The sequence below is a fragment of the Thermobia domestica genome, chromosome 6 (genome assembly GCF_964235325.1).
Source record: "Thermobia domestica chromosome 6, izTheDome1.hap1.1, whole genome shotgun sequence".
NCBI classification, from domain to species: Eukaryota; Metazoa; Arthropoda; class Insecta; order Zygentoma; family Lepismatidae; genus Thermobia; species Thermobia domestica.
Window position 1 is genome coordinate 95,856,390 of NC_137459.1, and position 19,605 is coordinate 95,875,994.

General features: G+C 38.5%; 1 protein-coding gene across 4 annotated transcripts in view; it reads right to left on the reverse strand.

Moving 5' to 3' along the window:
• The window catches only part of LOC145688104 (uncharacterized), a 114,317-nt gene that overhangs the window by 83,210 nt on the left and 11,502 nt on the right, over nucleotides 1-19,605 (reverse strand). For all 4 annotated transcript variants that reach the window (XM_081761848.1, XM_081761851.1, XM_081761850.1 and 1 more), the window contains exon 3: nucleotides 12,364-12,489. In XM_081761848.1, the coding sequence (XP_081617974.1) occupies nucleotides 12,364-12,489 (126 nt within the window). The remainder of the gene's footprint in view (nucleotides 1-12,363; nucleotides 12,490-19,605) is intronic.

The following is a 19,605-nucleotide window of genomic DNA, read 5'->3' on the forward strand; positions in this document are numbered from 1 at the left end:
ATGCTTTGTTTTCATCTTGAAACCAAATGTGTAGGCAGCGCGTTCATTGCCACTAAGAGGAGACCCGATGGTACTTAAGAATCCTAATAGGGGGGATTCTTTTTTTCAACCTCTGTTACTACAACAAAGGAAAATCACGCGTGAGATGATGAAACAAGATAATTCAAACTTGTTCATTCGACATCACCCATATCCTACACCGATGGACTGTAGCCAGCATGAAAACAGAGTGCAATTGAAGCGCCCGCTAAATGTGAATTGCACGGTGTAATTTGATTTCTCCAGGTGGCTGTTTAGTTCCCTGAAATTCCAATATTAGACAGTTCAGAAACTATATTCTACCCTTTACACGAATCACATGACTCACGCATTCATCAAAATCGTCTTCCGACACAGATATCCACTGTTAGACATGCTCGTTGTATAAGTCGATAAATCTTTCTGTAAACTAACTTGTACACACAGTAAGCACTTACAAAATTCCCGCCATAATCCTTATAACTAACAATCCTGCGGAGAGGACCACCAAATTATATAACGACAAAATCACCAGTTCATATATTTATATATATAACTAAGGCTACTGATTTAACAAAATCCATTTACACACATCATGATATTACCTTTTATTACAGTATGTGACATATTAAACTTTTACACTCTTTAAAAATTGTACATACAGTGTACAAAAGATGGATCCTTTACTATATATATTTATTCTTCGTTGCTATGACAACTAGATAAGAAATTACGTATTTTTTTCATAATCATCATCTTCCTTTCTAGAGCAGTTTGTGCATAATTTAAAAGTACTTCTGCCCACAAATACAAATTAAGATATAATAAAAAGTGATAAAATCCAAGTATTGTTATATCCTTAATCATTCGAAGATGAATTGCGGCTGTATTATACCCTTCCGCCCGGAGAAATCAAATTACATAATGTACTTCATACTTTGTGTGCGCTTCAATTGCATTCAAATAAGCTTCACGCTCACTACTCCACAATGAACGACAATGTCTATCGATGTTTGGGATGAACAATTTTTCTTTCCCCGATTTGTCAGTTCACACAGGTCTCCTCTGGTAGAAAATAATAAATATCCCTCCTATTTTTATAATGAAGTATGTCCGGCAACCACTTCAGTAAGTCCAGAGATATCAAATCAGGAGATCGAGGTGGATACTCAACAGGACCTCTTCGACAAACCCACAGTCCGGGAAGAGTTTTATCGAGGCACCTGACATCTAGATGGTTCAGTCTTGTAGCATGTAAAGCTAATCACAATACAGGTTTCGGATGGCAGACAAAGTCCTTATCTGAAGCATGTTAAGATACGCCTCTCCTCCAAGAAGAGGAGATAAATCACACCACACACTGGTACACCTTAACCTCCGGTAGATTCACTGCCCTGTCCATATGAGCGTGAGGATTTTCAGGAGCCAAGTAGATACAAGTGTAACGTTTCACAGTACCGTTAATCGCCTGTCCACACAAACTTCCCTGTAAATTCTGCATTCTCGCCAACCGTATGTTAAAAACATTCACAGTACTCCAACCTTCGCTCTGAGTTGTTCTCATTCGTCGCGTGCAGCAGTCTTGGAATGTACACTTCCCACTTCGCCCTTTTCAGAATGCGTCTTACATTTGGCCGGCTCACCCCACTTTCGCACGCTCCCTGGTTCACTGATTTTTGCAGTGACTGGATGAAATGTTGCAACATTGCAAGACTAGACGCCGGATTTGTAGCTGTTTGTGGTCGGCCGGATCTTTCTTTGTGCACATCTTTAACTGTTTCGTCGGCTTCGAATCAACTGCGAATGCGGGTAATTACTGGACGTGTTAGTGGGTATTCCAAACTCTCGACCAATGCCGTTGAACCTCGCGAATGTTCTCGTACTTCCAATATTATTTCATTACAACCTTGAGTTCAACATACGATAAGAGAACCTCAACCATTGTTACTACTCGACTTGTTTTCTGCTGCATTGGCTAATATGAATGGCTCGTTCCACCACCAACCACCCGTGCATGCGCGGCACAAATTGCCAGCTTCACTTAGCATGACGAATTTAATACCTTACACTACACCACTCATTAGATTCGTGAGTGTCTTTTTGTTTAGAAATTATTTAATGCAAACGTAAGTACATTTGTCGGACCCCTCTGTACAAACTGTATATATAAAATGGAAGAGGAATAACTTTTTCTTGGTTACTGTATAGCAATGCTAAGTAAACAAATTTCCTCGCAATTCGACGTTCAGTTGTTAATAATTTCAGGTCATACAGTCCTGTCACTTGCCATGGTAATGGCTACGCTAAATATAATTCAAATAAGTGCGTTAAAGAACTCGTCGTAAGACGATAAGTCACATTTTCAGACTAACAACAATAGTGCGTGTCATAGGCCTATAGTGACATTACCTGATGTGTTAGCAAGAAATGAGGTATCAGCAGAACAGGATAGCGAAAATAAATCTTAGTAATTTAATCTGAATCGAATTTTGTGCTCTTGAATGATGCTTTAAAGGTAGTAACAATTAGTATGATTAAAAAGTTTATAATCATACCGAACAAAAATCAGTCACCCCTAAGCTATTTCAACTTACTAATACCAGGTAACACAATCTGGTATAGATAAATGTCTAGCTTCTGTTTGGGAGTGACTCCACGAGGTGTTGCAAGCTTCCCACATCGACTGGAGTTGCCGCTCATCAGTGGATCCTCTAGTTCCAGCAAAGTAAGGGAAATAATATTTCTACGTTTCACCCACTCCAAAGTCTCAATTCTTCAATTCGATTCAAAGGGTCTTTTCTAGTAAGATAGTGAAACCGGCCCTTGATCCAAATTGGGTCGATATTCACCCAAAAGGTTACCCTTGACCTAAAACTACTTTAAAAATAATTTTGACCCCCTACCCCCTCCCCTTACCAAATTATCGTATCATACATGCTCAAAATTGAATATTTTTTAACTTTGGTGGGGGTGGTCGAAAAATTTTGAAAGTTTCAGAGATTGTAGATATTATCTAGATGTAAATGTGCAATTTTTTTTTCGATGCGTATTTTCTTTATTCTTTGCGTGTTGAAAATTTCGAAAAGTTGTAGAAAAAAATTTGGGGGGGGACACGTCACTGATTTTTTGGTTAAAAAATTTGTTATACCCTTATGTACAATATATTTTTTTTTCGGGGCTTGAAAGTGATGGCAACATTGTCCAAAAAGAAATAAAACTCAAAACAAACTTGTTTTTCGTACAGTTTTTCCACCATTTTAGGGGCCTCAAGGTGAGGGCCCTCTTCAAATAATCCTTTGCCAAAGTTCACAATTTTCCTTTCTCTTGCGTCCCTTTCGCTTCTGTCGTTTTTCGGCTGCTGCGATTGTGTCCATTTAGAAACAGAAACACTAAATATATCTCCGTAACAGTGCTTCCACTTCAACCGACTCTTGCACAACAAAGTTACACAGCTCACGGTAGAGCGCGCTACCGATAGAGCGTCACTGTGTGTGTGACCAGTGAAGCAAGCACTGATAGATACGTGGAGCCGACGCGAGGTATGTGTAACTTTGCAACAGTCGGTTGAAGCACTGTAACGGAGATATGTTTGGTGTTTCTATTCCGAAATGGACATAATCGAAGCATCCAAAGAACGACATTAGCAGAAGGAACGCAAGAGAAAGGAAAATTGTGAACTTTGGCAAAGAATTTTTCGAAGAGGCCCTCACCTTAAGAGCCCTAAAATGGTGGAAAAACTGTGCGAAAAACACGTTTGTTTTCAGTTTTATTTATTTATTTATTTTATTTTATTTATTTTTTTTTTTTTTTGACAATGTTGCCATCACTTTCAGGCCCCGAAAAAAAAAAATATATGTTGTACCTAAGGGTATAACAAATTTTTTAACCGAAAAATCAGGAACGTGTCCTCCCCAAAATTTGTTTCTACAATTTTTTGAAATTTTCAACACGCAAAAAAGTAAAGAAAATACGCATCGATAGTTTTGAAAAAAATTGCACATTTGCATCTAGATAGTATCTACAATCTGTGAAACTTTCGAAATTTTTGTACTACCCCCACCAAAATTTAAAAAATATTCAATTTTGAGCATGTATGATACGATAATTTGGTAAGGAGGGGGGAGTAGGGGGTCAAAATTGTTTTTAAAGTAGTTTTAGGTCAAGGGTAACCTTTTGGGTGAATAGCGACCCAATTTGGATCAAGGGCCGATTTCACTATCTTACTAGGAAAGACCCTTTGGGGATTTAAGAGCTAGGCCAGGAGCAACAAGACTCAAACCATGCACATACGATTCAAACCCCACGTAATCTTGGAAGATAGGAATGTCCATCTCTCACTCAACATGAAGATATTGGAGAACTAGCAACACCTGGTCACCGAGAACACCAAATGAACATGGTGGTTTATTTTCGTATTCACCTGTGTTAATGGCCCAGGTATTGTACCGAACACAATCACAAAACCACCTCCTGTTTTAAACCACACCCTCTACATATTGGGAGTGAAATGCTTCATTAATTAAGCTTTTGGTGCACACGACGCCTTACTTACATCACTGAATATACAGATGTGACTCGTTGGCGGTCCCTCGGCTTACGATGCATACTTTTTTTTTTTTTTTTTTTTTTTAACGTCCAACGGTTACGCCCTTTAGGCTAAAGGAGACACGTGATGAATGACTGAAATTAACTTTTATATGCTCTCCCACCGGAAATCAAGCCTGGGACCACGTGCTTTAAAGGAACACGCTGCGGGTGTAAGACCATTCCTCGTAGACACGTTGGAAGTCACGTTTTGCAAGTGAAACTCAATGTATAACGATAGAAACGGACCAATGTTAGCTTTAGAAGGTGGGGGTGACTAACTTTTTTTGTAAGGTTTGATTGACTAACTTTACAACCATGCAACCAAACGAAGTACATACACTGCACCATCATAGCCCTTAATTTCTAATGCCAGTTTTAACTTTACCTAATAAATAAATAAATAAATAAATAAATAAAAAGACTTACACAGTTTGTAATTCAAACACTAAACATTGTTCCATCCATCTTTCTTCTATATAGTTACGTTTATTCCCAAAATAATTAAACTCACATTGCTTCGTCGCCAACTATCAAATGCTCTTTCAAATCCTCTATGGATGTATTAGATGCCTGCATGGCGATCATGTTACTAAGAAACCTCACTCCTGATCACAACACTGTACGAATGGCAATAAGCTTCGAATATCTGGTAATTACTTCCTGATCAGGATAATAACAGCCGATGAGACTAAGGTGTAAACTTTACTCCAGAGACCACGGCTATGTTAATAACATGGAAAGATACCACTTCTGCAGGAAAGATTATGCTGACAGTGTTCTGGGACGCGAAGGGTGTCGCATTGCTTGATGTCCTCGCTGCAGAGACCGACAATGTGGCATGATATTGCTACACACTAAGCAAACTGAAGTCGCTATTCGACGGAAGGACCAGAGCTCTTGAGTCGAGAAGTTTTGTTCTTGGACAACAATGCAAGGTCCCACATAGCAAGGGACATTGCGTTGAGTTGGTTTTGAGTTTAACGTCCCTTTCAGCAGCGAGGCTATATGGGACGTGGACCTACTGATTAACGTGGAATCCGAACCACATGAGCTGCCGCCGAGAATTGAACCCGGGTCTCCCACGCCAAAGGCACGTATGCTAACTGCTTAGCTACGGACGAGCTCAAGGGACACTGCGGAACACATTTGTAGTCTGAAATGGGAGAGATTGAATTGTCTCGACTACAACCTCGATCTTGTCCTTTCTCTGTATTAAAGTCATTATCGGGACTACTTAGGAAGCAACGAAGAAATACAACAGGCTGTGAAAAACTTCAAATCGCTGAACACCGACTTTTACTAGGGACGGTTTTTTGAAGTTGTTTCAGGTAAGGAAAATGCACCAAGGTCGGTGGCGACTATGTGGAAAACTAGCCGAGATTCTATTTTATGACATGTTTCTTTCCTTCCCTTTCCTTGTGAAAAATAAAATTATTTCCAGTGTGTTCCTCGTATCTAGCATACCTGAGTTGAATATTTTATTTTTCGAAATGCTCATCACAACATTAAGCGGTAACGTCCCTGGTAATGTCCTCTGTCAGTCGGCAAAATTGCTTTAAAACTGGGATATTATATTATTCAGTGTCGCAGAAATATTCAATTCCTTTGGTACGTAAATCCAGTACGATGATTGCCAGTAATGGTTAAAGCATGCAACGAATGGTAAGATCTATCATTTCCGCTTCTGTCAGATATGACTGGCCTCAGCGAGTCATACTTTCCTTCAATTTTAGAAAGATCGTGAAAATAAAGACTACCCTTTTATGTTATTAAATGACAAGGAGTTATCACCTGCATTGTCGATAAATAGCTGCATTGAGCGAGTCTTTTCGCATTTATTTCCAATTCGTTTGAAAATAAGTGTCCGTTTTCGTACTGTACATAACTAAATGTTGCAATCGAGAAAACATACTGCTTCGTTCAAAAAAGCCTGTCTGCAGTAATACCCATCTGAAAATGATTAGGACTCAACATGGTACCGTAATCAATATGGTTGCTTTAAAACAAAGCTCCGGAATCTGCTTTCAGCACCATTCCTGTTTTTAAACAACCTATCTTTCAAGACGTGACTTAGACGCATAAATATATGGCAGTCTCTTCTTGTTAAGTCAGGAGAATATTCCAAGCATCAGAATAATTTGTACTTCAAGTTACTCAGTTTCTGTTTCGTAATTTTTGCCATATGTATCTTGCAAGATTACACGAACACTTCCTACTGAACAAAACCGGCTGCTTTTCATACAACCGCTGGTGTATTTTGTCCATTTTTATACAGTACGTGACAGCTATAACGATTTCACAAAGAGGAAAAAATACGGATGACACTCAGCTTTGTGCATCACACTAAAAACAAAAAGCCTGTGTGTCAGCTTTTCTTTTCGAAATTTTTTGAATGTTTCATGTCTACCAGAGGCTATTTTCCATGCGATTACCGTCGAAGTCAGTTTCCCGCAACAATACACTTCAATAGAGATTAATTTTCGAGAAGAACCGAACGGTTATTACAGACGTCTATTCGCTACCGTCTCTGATGATCAAATCATTTCGTGTGGGAGAAAGCTGTCCATCTTAACTTTCGCTATTTGTTATAAACGAACAAAAAATATTAAAATCCAGAGGTTACACTGTCACGCAAGTTCCCTGACGATGGCATGTGGATTTGCCTCTACACAATTTCAAACGCTGTTAACCCGCTCTCTGCTTCCCTCATCTTGGAAAGACTTGTCGCAGACAAGAAACTTTTCAAACAAGCGATTGACTCAATTCTCAAGTATACGCACTATGCCCTCTGCACATTACGGTTAAGTTACTGCTGCATTAGGCCTCAATTTGAGGTCGTGAAAACACAATTACAAATTAAGTCACTTTAGCTCATCATGTTGCACAGATCACTATAGGATTTAATGATACTGAATCTAGACTTCTAGCCTCACGACTACCTGACATTAAGTAGCATTACTTACTGTTCCATCGTTCCAGTGCAGTCACAGTAAGGGATGGATTGAACTGACACCATGCATTTCAGCCACTTATATCTAAACAAGCTGGTAAAAATCAGCATCACTAAATCTGTTAACATTTGGTTTTCTTATATTATACGACGTTTTGTCTAAAATAATAATTTAGTCACTTTTACGACGGTTGCACTGAAAGTTTCGGGACTAACAAACTGAGAACAATGTGATCCGCTAAATTTTCTTCTAGTTATAAACTGTCATCTTTGTTCACTTTAAATCCAAAACGATATGAACTCGGAATCTTTGTAGTTGCAAGGCACCAGTTTGAAGTGAGGTGGTAGTGATCAAAAATGGACCTGACAAGAGAGCACTTTCGTGCCATGATTTATTACGATTTTTGCCAAGGGTTAACCCAGCAAAAGTGTGTTCGTCGGATCACTACTACCTTTCCTGGTGAAATCTCACCCAAGACGAAAATTTACAGGTGGTTTCAGGAATTCAGATGTGGTCGGGTCAGCATGAGTGATGAGAATCGTGCAGGTCGTCCATCGACAGCCATTGTGCCCAAAAACCATTAATGCTGTTCAATTAATTAACACTGATGAACATGTGACTTATCGGGAAATTCAGGGGGCATTAATTAGCATGAGCAAAATACAGTAATATTGCATGATCATTTAGGTGTGACAGAACTTTGCGCTCATTGGATCTCACACAATTTAACTCAAGCACAAAAAGACGACCGTGTGAAGCGATGCAAAACTATGACAAAACGGTTCAAGTCTGGATCTTGGTGTTTGACATCGTAACAGGTGATGAAACGTGGATTTATGTATACGAACCGGAAACAAAGCGATAATCTGCTGTGTGGGTATACCGCGATGAACCTAAACCAACCAAAGTTGTTCGTGCACGCGGTCTCCAAACAAATGATGGCATGATTTTTTGGTAAATTACGTCACATTGCAACTGTCCCACTGGAGAATCGTAGAACAGTCAATGCAGAATGGTACACAACCATGTGTGTACCAGAAGTACTAAATGTGGGCAGACAGTCCAAACCCAACCCTCAAATCATTCTGCATCACGATAATACCAGCTCGCAAATAGCAGCTGCCACAAGTGATTTTCTGGACCAGGAAAACGTTGAAGTCATGAAACATCCGGCTCATTCCCCTAATTTAGTCTCCAGTGATTTCTTTTTGTTCCCAACAATTAAGAACATGTTGCGTGGGAAGTGCTTTTGCACTCCAGAAGAAGCCATCAAGACATACAAACTGTATGTTTCACAGGTATCAACTTAGAAGTGGCATACTGTTTCAAAATGTAGTTTCATCGCATGAAAGAATATATTGCTACACAGGGGGAGTACTCTAAAATATAAAATAAAAAACAATAAAAAAAAAAAAAATACTGTACTTTGATGTTCTTGCGTTCTATCATTTTCTCGAAACTTTCAGTGAAGCCGTTGTACATAGTTTTATGTACCATTAAACTATTATTCATTACTACTACTTACCACCGAGAATTTCCAGAACAGAACATGTACAGGTATGTGTATTGTGTTCAAGATTGACAAACAATCAGCCACGTTATTATTCTTATTTTATTCTCTACGTACACACAAATTCAGATTCGTACACATTTCTCTCATTCATTACCCATCTAATACAAACATTTCTTCGAGTTCTGGTGTAGATAACAGGCCTGAATCATGCTTTCTGTGCGTGATCCAAGATTCGATCCCGCCGAGATAGCAATTTTCACACATAATCATAGCACAGTAATATCTTGCGAAGTCATTGCTCACCTAATGTAATCAGTTTCTCTACTTGAATGTGACATACCGACAGGTTAACACTTTTTTCTTTCTTTCTTTCTTGTGCTTGCCAAGTAAGACAAAGGCAAGTTTCATACAAGGCAAGTTTATGACGGTGGAATTGAGATTTTACTTCGAATGCCTGCCAGGCGCCAGCCAGTTCGTACATTAACAGGTGCCTGATTAACTATGAATTACACTGTTAGAAAACAAATTTATTAATGTAAATATTAATTTAGAGTGACTTTAGTGTGTCTGGTGAGGCAAAACTCAAATTTTCTCACTTCAAAACAAGGCAGAAAAATTACAGAAAATTTAATAACGCGCAAACTAACAATTCTTTACTTGTTATTGAATATTCAGGTAAAAAAAAAAATGCAGTCATATTTAGAATAAACGGCTTCACGGGCCTTACTTCCGAAGTTATATAAACTTAAAACATAAGGACTGAAGAAACTATTGATGTATAATGTTCATCCACTTGAAGGTCTTCATATTAAAGTTTCATTTATTTACTACGGCTGAATAAAGAAGTATTCTTAGTATGGCCTTGAACACTAGACATGGAGATCATATTCAAGAAAATAACTTTTTACTTTTACTACCACGGTTTTATCCTTTACGAAGAATTATGGAGAATGAATATCTTTAGGTGGTTTGACTTAGGTTAAGCACATAAAAGAAAAAGCAAACAGAACTAAAAAAACTAACAAATTAAAAGGGAATCTGTATACAAACATTAAGGAAGGATTAATACATTTTATAGCTCAAGATTCGTCGCAACAGGCATCATATTGCGCTACGACTAGAAAAATCGATCCCGCGGAGGCGATGAGAGAAACATTTGTGCACTAATAAATTGCAATATTATACAGCAATATAAAATACAGGATATAAGATTTTAGATTTCTGGGACTTCGACATCTATGGCCATTTAGCCCCTCACGTATGAAGGATGACGTCTTTCGGCGAGCACACTATCCGGGGAAAGGTAAAGAAGAAAACTGTGAAAGGAAGGAAGCGATCCGGGACCTATAAGTTAGGTACCACCCCGACATTTGCTTAGTGTGAATGAGAAAAACCTAGGAAAACCTTATTCAGGATGGCTGGCCTGAAAAAGCTTTTCACACTTTTTCGACCGAATGCCCCCATCGGGAATCGAACCCGGGACGCTCGCACCAAAGGTAAGAGCGTTAGCGACTATGTTACGCGGGGCCACGCAATATAAAACACAGTCTAACACTAAAATTGTATTGCAGAACTGATCTTCACGAAATTCTAACTGTTTAAACTTTCAGAAGTGACATTTTTATTTTAGAAACTACAGTGTATTAGGAAACATACTTTCCCCCGTGTTACAGCCCAATCCGGTATTTCCAAACACCTATTTCGAGCTCCTACTGTATATATAGTTATATTTATTCCTTTTCACAGTGATATTTTCAACATCCTTATTATAAAAGGGAAACTTTTCAGTCCCTCATGCGTAACACGAATTCCTAATAGTAAATACTCACGCTGACAGGTATAGTTATCTGCGTTGCATACCTTCACACGCCATTAGATATCGCTAGCGTGCACGCAATTTGCCGATTTACAACTATTGTGACGATTTAATTTCAAAACAAAAAGAAATGAACATGTATTGTTTGAAAATAGAACAAGGGTCGTGACTACATTTAGACTGAAGCATTAATATTTATGTAACGCATGTTTCGATTGGTGGCAATCTCATAACAAAATGAAGTAAAAGCTTCTAATTTAGCACGATTTTAATCTAAAGTACACAGCAGGCCAACGGCTCGAGTGCAACAACTAGTATATTCTAATTTCCGTTCTTCTTTAAATTTCTCATCGCTAATACAGATTAAACCAAACTCTAAGATAGTACGGCTGTATAGTGCGATATACCTACACGATGCTTGGGTAGCACCAAGAGTCCATCACCAGGAATAAACTCTAGTATCATGTCTATTTCACCTTAGAACATTAAATATTTGGAAGCATTTATTTTTTAATCTCAATGCTCAAACGGTACACTACTTTTCTTTTGTTCATATACACTACATTCTTGTGTATAGGTGTGAAATTTGTATCTATATCCGAACTTCTCTCACAATACAACTGCAGCTCAAAGTTGCTTTTATTTCCTTTGAAGTCTTTACAATCGTTTTACCGAACACGGTTTTAGAAAATGCACCTAGTATTACTACTTAAAGTTTAATAACAGTCATCACATGTATGCGAATTCATTAGAATATGAATATCAAGCACAAAAGGCTTAAAAAGCTTTGTAATCCATTACACTCACTCAATTTGTAGTTAGATATTGTTATTCAACAAGGAAAGTATAAAGTCCCATTCAAGGAAATACTGCCTGCCGATTTTACAAACTATCATTACACATACTTTTCTACACGATTTACAGCCTCGTGAAACAAAAATAAACGAAAAAAAAAGTTTCACATACAACTTGCCGCACAATGAGATGAATGAAATTAGCTTAACGATCATTACGACTACACAGGACTGTTAATCAAAAAGTAGTGATTTAACGAGCTTGGCAAAATAGCAAAAATGGTTCACTCCGGTAACTTCCCAATTATAGCAACAGTTTAGAATGTAAAAGCAGTCTATCTGCTAGACTACACAGCTAAGAATTACGCATTATACAAATAAAGACTATCTGGCAATAAAATCAGAACCAGATTTTTTTTTTTTTTTTTTAACGTGGGTTATTCATCACTCAACGTACCTTTTAAAAAAATGACCTTGAACTTCAAAAAATAATTCTAAAAAAAAAAAAGTGCTTTCCACCCCTAGATGTGTAAGCAACAAATGCGGCTAAACTCCTATTTACCACTCAGGATTATTCCAACGTAACATTAGAATAATAAAGGCAGGCAGCAATCATGAATGGTTTATATTATATATGGTATAAAGTAACTGTATTACAGTAGTCAACTTTCTTTTGAAACTTACGTTCATCAGGACTTTGCTGGCATTCTTTAGCAATGTGTCCAACACCATTGCAGCGGTAGCAACGATCTTGATCTTCTTTACAGTCTCTAGCAAAGTGGCCGAAACGATTGCACTTGTAGCATTTCTCTGTGGGGAAAACGGACAAAACAATCAATTAAGTATTACAAACCAAATCAACTAAATATGTACCACATTCAGAAATAATGAACATTCCACAATTTCTTGAAGATTACACATACTTTTTTTAATTCCCTCGATTTAGAACTCACGAGTGACTACGGCTAGTCAGATGGACATAATTATTTCTTTCCAACTACCCCACGATGCTGGGTCACCAACAAAATTATATGCTTCAGCATGAATCAAACCGGGAACATGAGCTAACACTTTCGTATATGAGTATCACTTTCTCACTCTCAAACAAAAGTAAAATTATGAAAACACATTGTATACGCCGACCAAACAATAGTTTATTGTTTTGCGCATTTAATTAAACAGATAATGAGTTACTGAAAACAATAGCAATTTATTTTGCATCTGGAATTTTGGATTGTATAAATTCGTATAGTTGCTGGAATTAATAAGTATTAGAATAAGAAAATCCAATACACAAACACTGAAGATCCCGCACACGAGGCTTTTGCAGGAAAGCACAACAACACTGACAAAAGATGCGGGAGGCGGCCTAACGATATTTTTGAAAAGAAAGACAAGAGACCGCCAGAGTAAGATACTACAAATAGAAACCATATTGACCTGCAGAGACATCTCTACAGCAAAACTGACACTACATAAAACATATATTTTGTTCCAAGTTTTGGAAATGCCGACAATAGGCTCAAATACTGAAAAAACATAAGTCTCCCTTTTCTTCTTAATTTTATGAAACAAACAGAGGGCAGAATGGCCCGAACACACATAATTAAGAATACTAAGTAATAATTCATTTAAGAACACTAAAGAGTAACACAAAGGTTGTATACTCAAATGTGATGTGGTCACTTGGTAGTAGTGACCATAACATGCCATAGAGGGTTTCAAAGAATCTACAGTAATTACCCTTAACAGCACGTATAGTCACCTCGAATGGTCACACAAACAACTGTACGGGGAGGAAGACGATCGTGCAGATGCTGAATGCCTATCTCAAATATGGTATCCTACTCGCACTGTAGATCTTGGTGTAAGTGGACGATGGTCCTTCAGGGATTCTGCTGGCAGCCAGATGCCATCACACCATGGCCAATACGTACTCGATTGAGTTTAGGTCCTAAGACCCATCCAGATTAGTCTGCAAATACTTAGTGGTGCACGCTCGGTTAGCTCGGCGGTATAAGAGTGTGTATTATCCTGCTAGAAGATTGAGTTTTGCGAAGTTTCCAGATACGTGTGTAATATATGATTGACGACGCCATAAGTGGACGATGCACTTGTCAATACAGCCTTAAAAACCCAAAGCTAACAGGGTGTGAAGCATATTGACGCCGATAACAGAATGTCGAATCTTTTATTTTAACATCCCACGGTTATGCCCTTTAGCCTAAGGCAGACGGATGATTAAGGCAATTGAATGGTGAAAGAATTGGTAGCCTTGGAACCTGGAAGGAAACGGGAGAATTAAAAAAAAAAAAACGGACACGATGTTGTCCACCACAAACTTACTTGGCCGGGCATCGAGTCAGGAACCCCACTTACCAGAGGTAAGCGCTCTACCACTAAACCACCGTGCCCTCCTTCGTAAAAAGACTGAGTAAATATATAAGTGATTAAAACTGTAGGTATGAAAAGTGATGAAAACAAGCATGAACACTAATGAAATTTAATTGATTGATTGGAGTGCAATGTCACTTTTCAGGGTCGAGTCTACATGAGATGGGAACTTACTGACCAAACTGCGATCCGAACCACTACTCAGTAAGTACGAGCGGTAGCCAGTTGACGAAGAGGTGCACCATAAAATGAATTTATTCTCAGCCAGTAATTTAAATAATGATGAAATAACCTATCAAAATCCAGCTTTACCTCCTTGTAGTGACAGGAGATCAGCTTAATGGAGGCTCACTAGTAACGTGAAGTGGAAAAAATTTCCGTTCTAAACAAATATCCATGACCAAGTATTAACTTCGCATAAAGCTGCAATTAAATCAACCCATCGTATCTCCACTAGTTACTTTTTATCTCATTTCGCTTCAGCTCCTTCCTTTATGGAACCCTCAGCACATTATGTTATGCATTGAATAAGAGACTTCCATTGTTAGTAGAGACTGTTCTTCAGTCCAACGTACACTCTCTTCATCTTACAGAATATGCACTGCTTTGGATTAAAATTAAATCAGTACACTCCAAATGGTTTCTCTCTTATCATAGATCCGGTAGACTTGCGCCTTCTCAGTTACGGGACTGGAAGATAGATTTGAAGTTCGTTGAAAAAGGGATGGGTAAGTTTAGTAAACTTCTGGTAACAGCAACGATAATACATGTGTAGCGAAGGATCGAAATGTTTCGGAATCTTCTCACAAATACTAAGTAAACTAACCGATGGTTGAGCGCTGTTTCTAGATATAGCTACTACATCATGAATCTTTCTGAAACTGATTTCACTTAAGTTCTAAGGATTTTGTCACTGCGATTTCGTACCTAATGTATTATACAAAAAGGTTTTAATACCGATGGAAGAAGATACAGTCAAGTTACGCTTTCTTCCAACCATGATTGGTAGATTCAACGTCAGCTCATTATCCTGCATCACAAAAGCCTTATTTATTGCCGTTGTTTTTAAAGACATGAAACATAAAAATAACGTGACAAAGAAAAAATTGCAGCTAATACTATTAAGTAATAAATTCGTTCAAAAAGATATCTGCATTATTTTCTGAAACATACAGAAGATGGGCATGCAAATCAAAACCTTTTCCACCGCCATAAACTTACAAAGAGCAAGTTATAGTATAGCCCAAACCCTCCATTGCCACGTACATCATCCTAATTCTGACCTCTAGAAGTTTTAGCTTCGAAAATAAAGACTGGAAAAAAAGTTGACGCATTTCGGTGATTTTTGTACCAAGTTTCATGGTACATTTTTCACGAAACGTTTACAACTGATGACTTCATAGAGATCCTTTGTTTAAAGAAAGAAAAAAAAAAGCTCTCAGTGAGTGGTAAAACATTTTAATGGTGGCCATAGTGTTTCTCGATGTCAAAAACTTACGTCAGAAAAAGGTTTACGCGATTCAGTGAATTTTAGTGACAAGTTTAACGGTAATTTCCAATTTTCACTAGGAGTTTTCTGCTGTTTACGTCATGCAGCATATGAATAATTTTGTGGGAAGTTTTTTTTTTATTATTTAGTCTCGTTTTCGAAAAAAAAATGCATTCTGATGACGTCATGAAGTCTTTCCTTTTTTTTTTTTTTTTTTTTTTTTTTTTTTTTTTTTTTTTTCAGTTTAACTTCAAGCCTTTTCTGGAAAAGGATGCACTTTCATGTTTGTCAACAGGCATTTTCTTCCACTGTTAATCATCCTCTATCAGTGTAACAAGTGATAATTTTCCCCTAAGGAGGGAGCAGTTTTTCACTCACTGGCCCACCGCCTAAAGTTACTTCTGAGATTACCTGGACCGTTGCTTCCATATCCAATTTAAAACTGACCACCTGGTTTCCACATTGTATTGGCAGCCTATTTTCTTTTTCTTTACTTTTTGTTCCAAGGAGTTTAATCTTATAATAATCCCAAGGCAATATTTTTGTTGCTTTTTCTTCGCATCCTTGTTCATCGGAATATTTGCTACCCTTCTGTTTTTTTTTTCTTTCTTTCTTTTCCTTCTTCATTAATCGTATCGAACTACACTGGTGATAACGTTCAGAATCTACACCCACAGTGGTGGTACTGGTTAAGTCACTCTCTGATGTCATTCTTTTGATAAAATGTTTGCTTCAATGACACATAATGATTAAATTAGTTTGCACATATGACAACACCGTACTCCCATATGATCTTGAAGCTTTGCTGGCGTCTACTATTAATCCAATGTTCTCGGGATTGCTGCCAGAGTGAGTGTTGTTGTGCTGAGCTTTCGTTACCATACAGCGGCAACATCTTCGGTTCTGAAGATGTTGCCGCTGTATGGTAACGAAAGCTCAGCACAGCAACACTCACTCTGACAGCAATCCCGAGAACATTGGATTAACCGTACTCCCAGGTTGGCCATCTTTTGATTTTGTGTATCATCACGCAATTCCCGCACTTGAATTTCTGCTCATCTCTTTTCTTGTTCTTTGTTTCATTTGATTTTAACTTATCTGCTGCTCGCTCATGTTTCTCGTGGCTGTACACTTGCACTTCCTTTTCTAAGAATTCACACTGTAACGCTAATTCCTTAGCTGAATTTACGGTTATTGATAAACGCAAGTAACTTTATCTGCGTAACTTTAATCCTAATCTCAAAGACTAATTGGTCTCAGATAGCCTCTTGTAAGCCGTTTTCAAAAGTTACATTTGTTTGCTTAAGTTTTTAAAATGAAAATGAAATGAAATCTTTTAAGTGTTACGTCCCACGGTTAGCGGCTAGGCTAAAGGAAACTGATGATGAGAAATAAATGAAATGGTGAAATGAAGAAAGTGGGAGGAAACGGAAGAACTTCGAGAAAACCCACGCACACGGCGTTTGTCGACCACAAAGCTCACTTGACACTAGCTGGGATCGAACCAAGGACTTCAGGCACCAGAGGTGAATGCTCTACCACTGAGCCACCGTGGCTCCAGTTTTTAAAGTGACTAAGTAATATTGTACAGACTGTACTCTTTGTTGTCTCAGTGAATGTAACTTGCATCTCTCCATATGTAATTTGTGGTTGTTCACAATGTCTGATCATTACTTCAACAATTTGGGCAAATTTTAGTTCTGATGCCTTATTTGGTGCTACCACTTGCCTAATTGTCCGATAAATCGTTGGAGCCGTAACTGATAATACACATCTTTTTCTTATCTGGTATCTCGTTTGCATTACAGTATGGATCGAGCCTTTCTATATAACCATCAATGCCCTATTCATCTGGCTCGTAAGGTTCGAAATAATGCACTTTAGCATCCTTATGTGGTACTGCCATTATCGAAACTCCTCGTCGCCAATCTGATAATTTTACGTTTCTAGCAACGTAACTCAAAGTCTATTTGTTAATTAGCCAATCAAACACTTATCGAATTATCTTTAATACTACGGTAAATATTGAATACGCTCAATATTAGGTAATCTGGAGTAAATATATTAGCTATTTAACTGACATTATTCAACAAATTCACAGATTATTATTTGGCATATTGCCCGTAACATTTCTGTTGGCCTTGAAATATTAATGGTAAAATCTAACACAAAGAACAAAGAAAATAGTAAAAGAAAAGGTAAAGATGTGGTTCGACTTCAGTGAGATCATGGGAAACTAGAAAATGTATGGACCAGAGATAGTCACTTTACATCAGGCTCGCTAACCTCAATTGAACTCATGATCAATTATTGAACTTGAGTAGGATCGAATGTTTGCCCCGAGCTCGCAAGCTTCACAAGTTTGCATGTACCTAGTATGGGCTAATAAGAAACATACGAATGAACAAAGTCCAAAAATACAGCTAATGTAAAACAAAAATGACGAAATGATCACGCAACGAGAAGATATAAAAGAAAAATCGAGGAAGTACAAGGAAAACAAAGTTCTTTCCGCTTTTGACATCTCACGGAGAGGAAACTAAATGACGCACGTGCCTGCCTAGCGATCAGTAGTTAGTCTGATTGACATTCAGTAATACAGAGATGTTGCACACATATACAGCAGTTATAGCCCGCCCAGTGTCGAAGAGAAATGAAGGTATCGAAGCAGCTTGTTCGCGCGTGTTTGTTGCATGACTTTAAAGTGGGCCTGTCAGCTGCCGCATAAAGTCGTCGCATATGCCAGGGATTTGGTGAGAATGCCGTGAACGAACGCACCGCCAGGCATTTGTTCCAAAAATTCCGTTCGGACGGTGGAAGCCTTTAGGATAAACCTCGCAATGGACGACCAAATGTGTTGGATGAAGAGGCCCTGAAAGCAGCCATCGAGGAGGGCGGTGTCTAACGTATGATGAACTTCTAGAAAGGTTCCATGTCTCCGCTGAAACAGTCAGACTGCACATGCATGGGATAAGGGAGTCATAAGTAAGTGGGTACCCCCAAACATTGTCGGCAGCCAACAAGGAACAAGTGACAGCCTGTTTGTCTTTGCTCACTCGGCACCGGAATTCACCGATCTTTGATCGTTTGCTCACTAGTGACGAAAAGTGAGTCCTCCACGCCACCAAACTAATCAGATATTGGCTGTTGCCATAGACTTCCTCACACCTCAAGACCAACTCTGCACCCACGACAGGTTATGCTCTCTCTATGGTGGAATTATCGGCAAGTGGTGTATTACGAGCTCGTTCCATCTGGTCAGACCATCAATGCTGACCTTTACTCTCAGCACTTGCAAAGGATGCTCCGTGCACTGTGACGGAAGGAGCCGGTATTGGTGAATCGCAAGGGTATGCTATTCCTGCACGACATTGCAAAGCCACATGTGGCAAAGAGAACCCGAGATACCCTTCAGTAACTTGGCTCGGAGACACTATGCTATTCGCCATATTCACCAGACCTTGCGTCAATAGATTATCACCTGTTTCATTCCCTTGACACCACCTCCGTGGGAGATACTTCACAGATTAGGGAGATCAGTGGAACGCACTCATGGACTTATCTGCATCCACGACCGCTGAGTTTAATTGCCAGAATATTGTGTAGTGAAGAAACGTTGGCAAAAAATTGTTCGATGCTGATTGAGATTACTTCGAAATCCAAAGGTACGTACCCATTCTCTGTATTGCTCTTTCACACCTCTAGAACGGCAAGAGCTTTCTTTGGTTACCTTGTATTTTGAAATTGCTAAAGAGAAATCTCACACAACAAAACGAGAAGACACTACCGATATTAGTCGCGAAGTATTAGAAGCAGCACTGTAAAAGCACGAAAGTTCTCAAAGCAAACGAAACAACGATGGAAATGATACAAGGAGCAGATCCAGTGAATGTAAACTGGTAATAAGTGATGATATGACTGGACACAATGAAAATATTGAAAAAAATCGGAGAGGGTACAGTGCATTGTAAGAATAGAAGTGAGAAAAAGCAGCAACTACGGAAAAAAAAACCTTGACGATCCAAAGTCAAAATTTCTTGAAA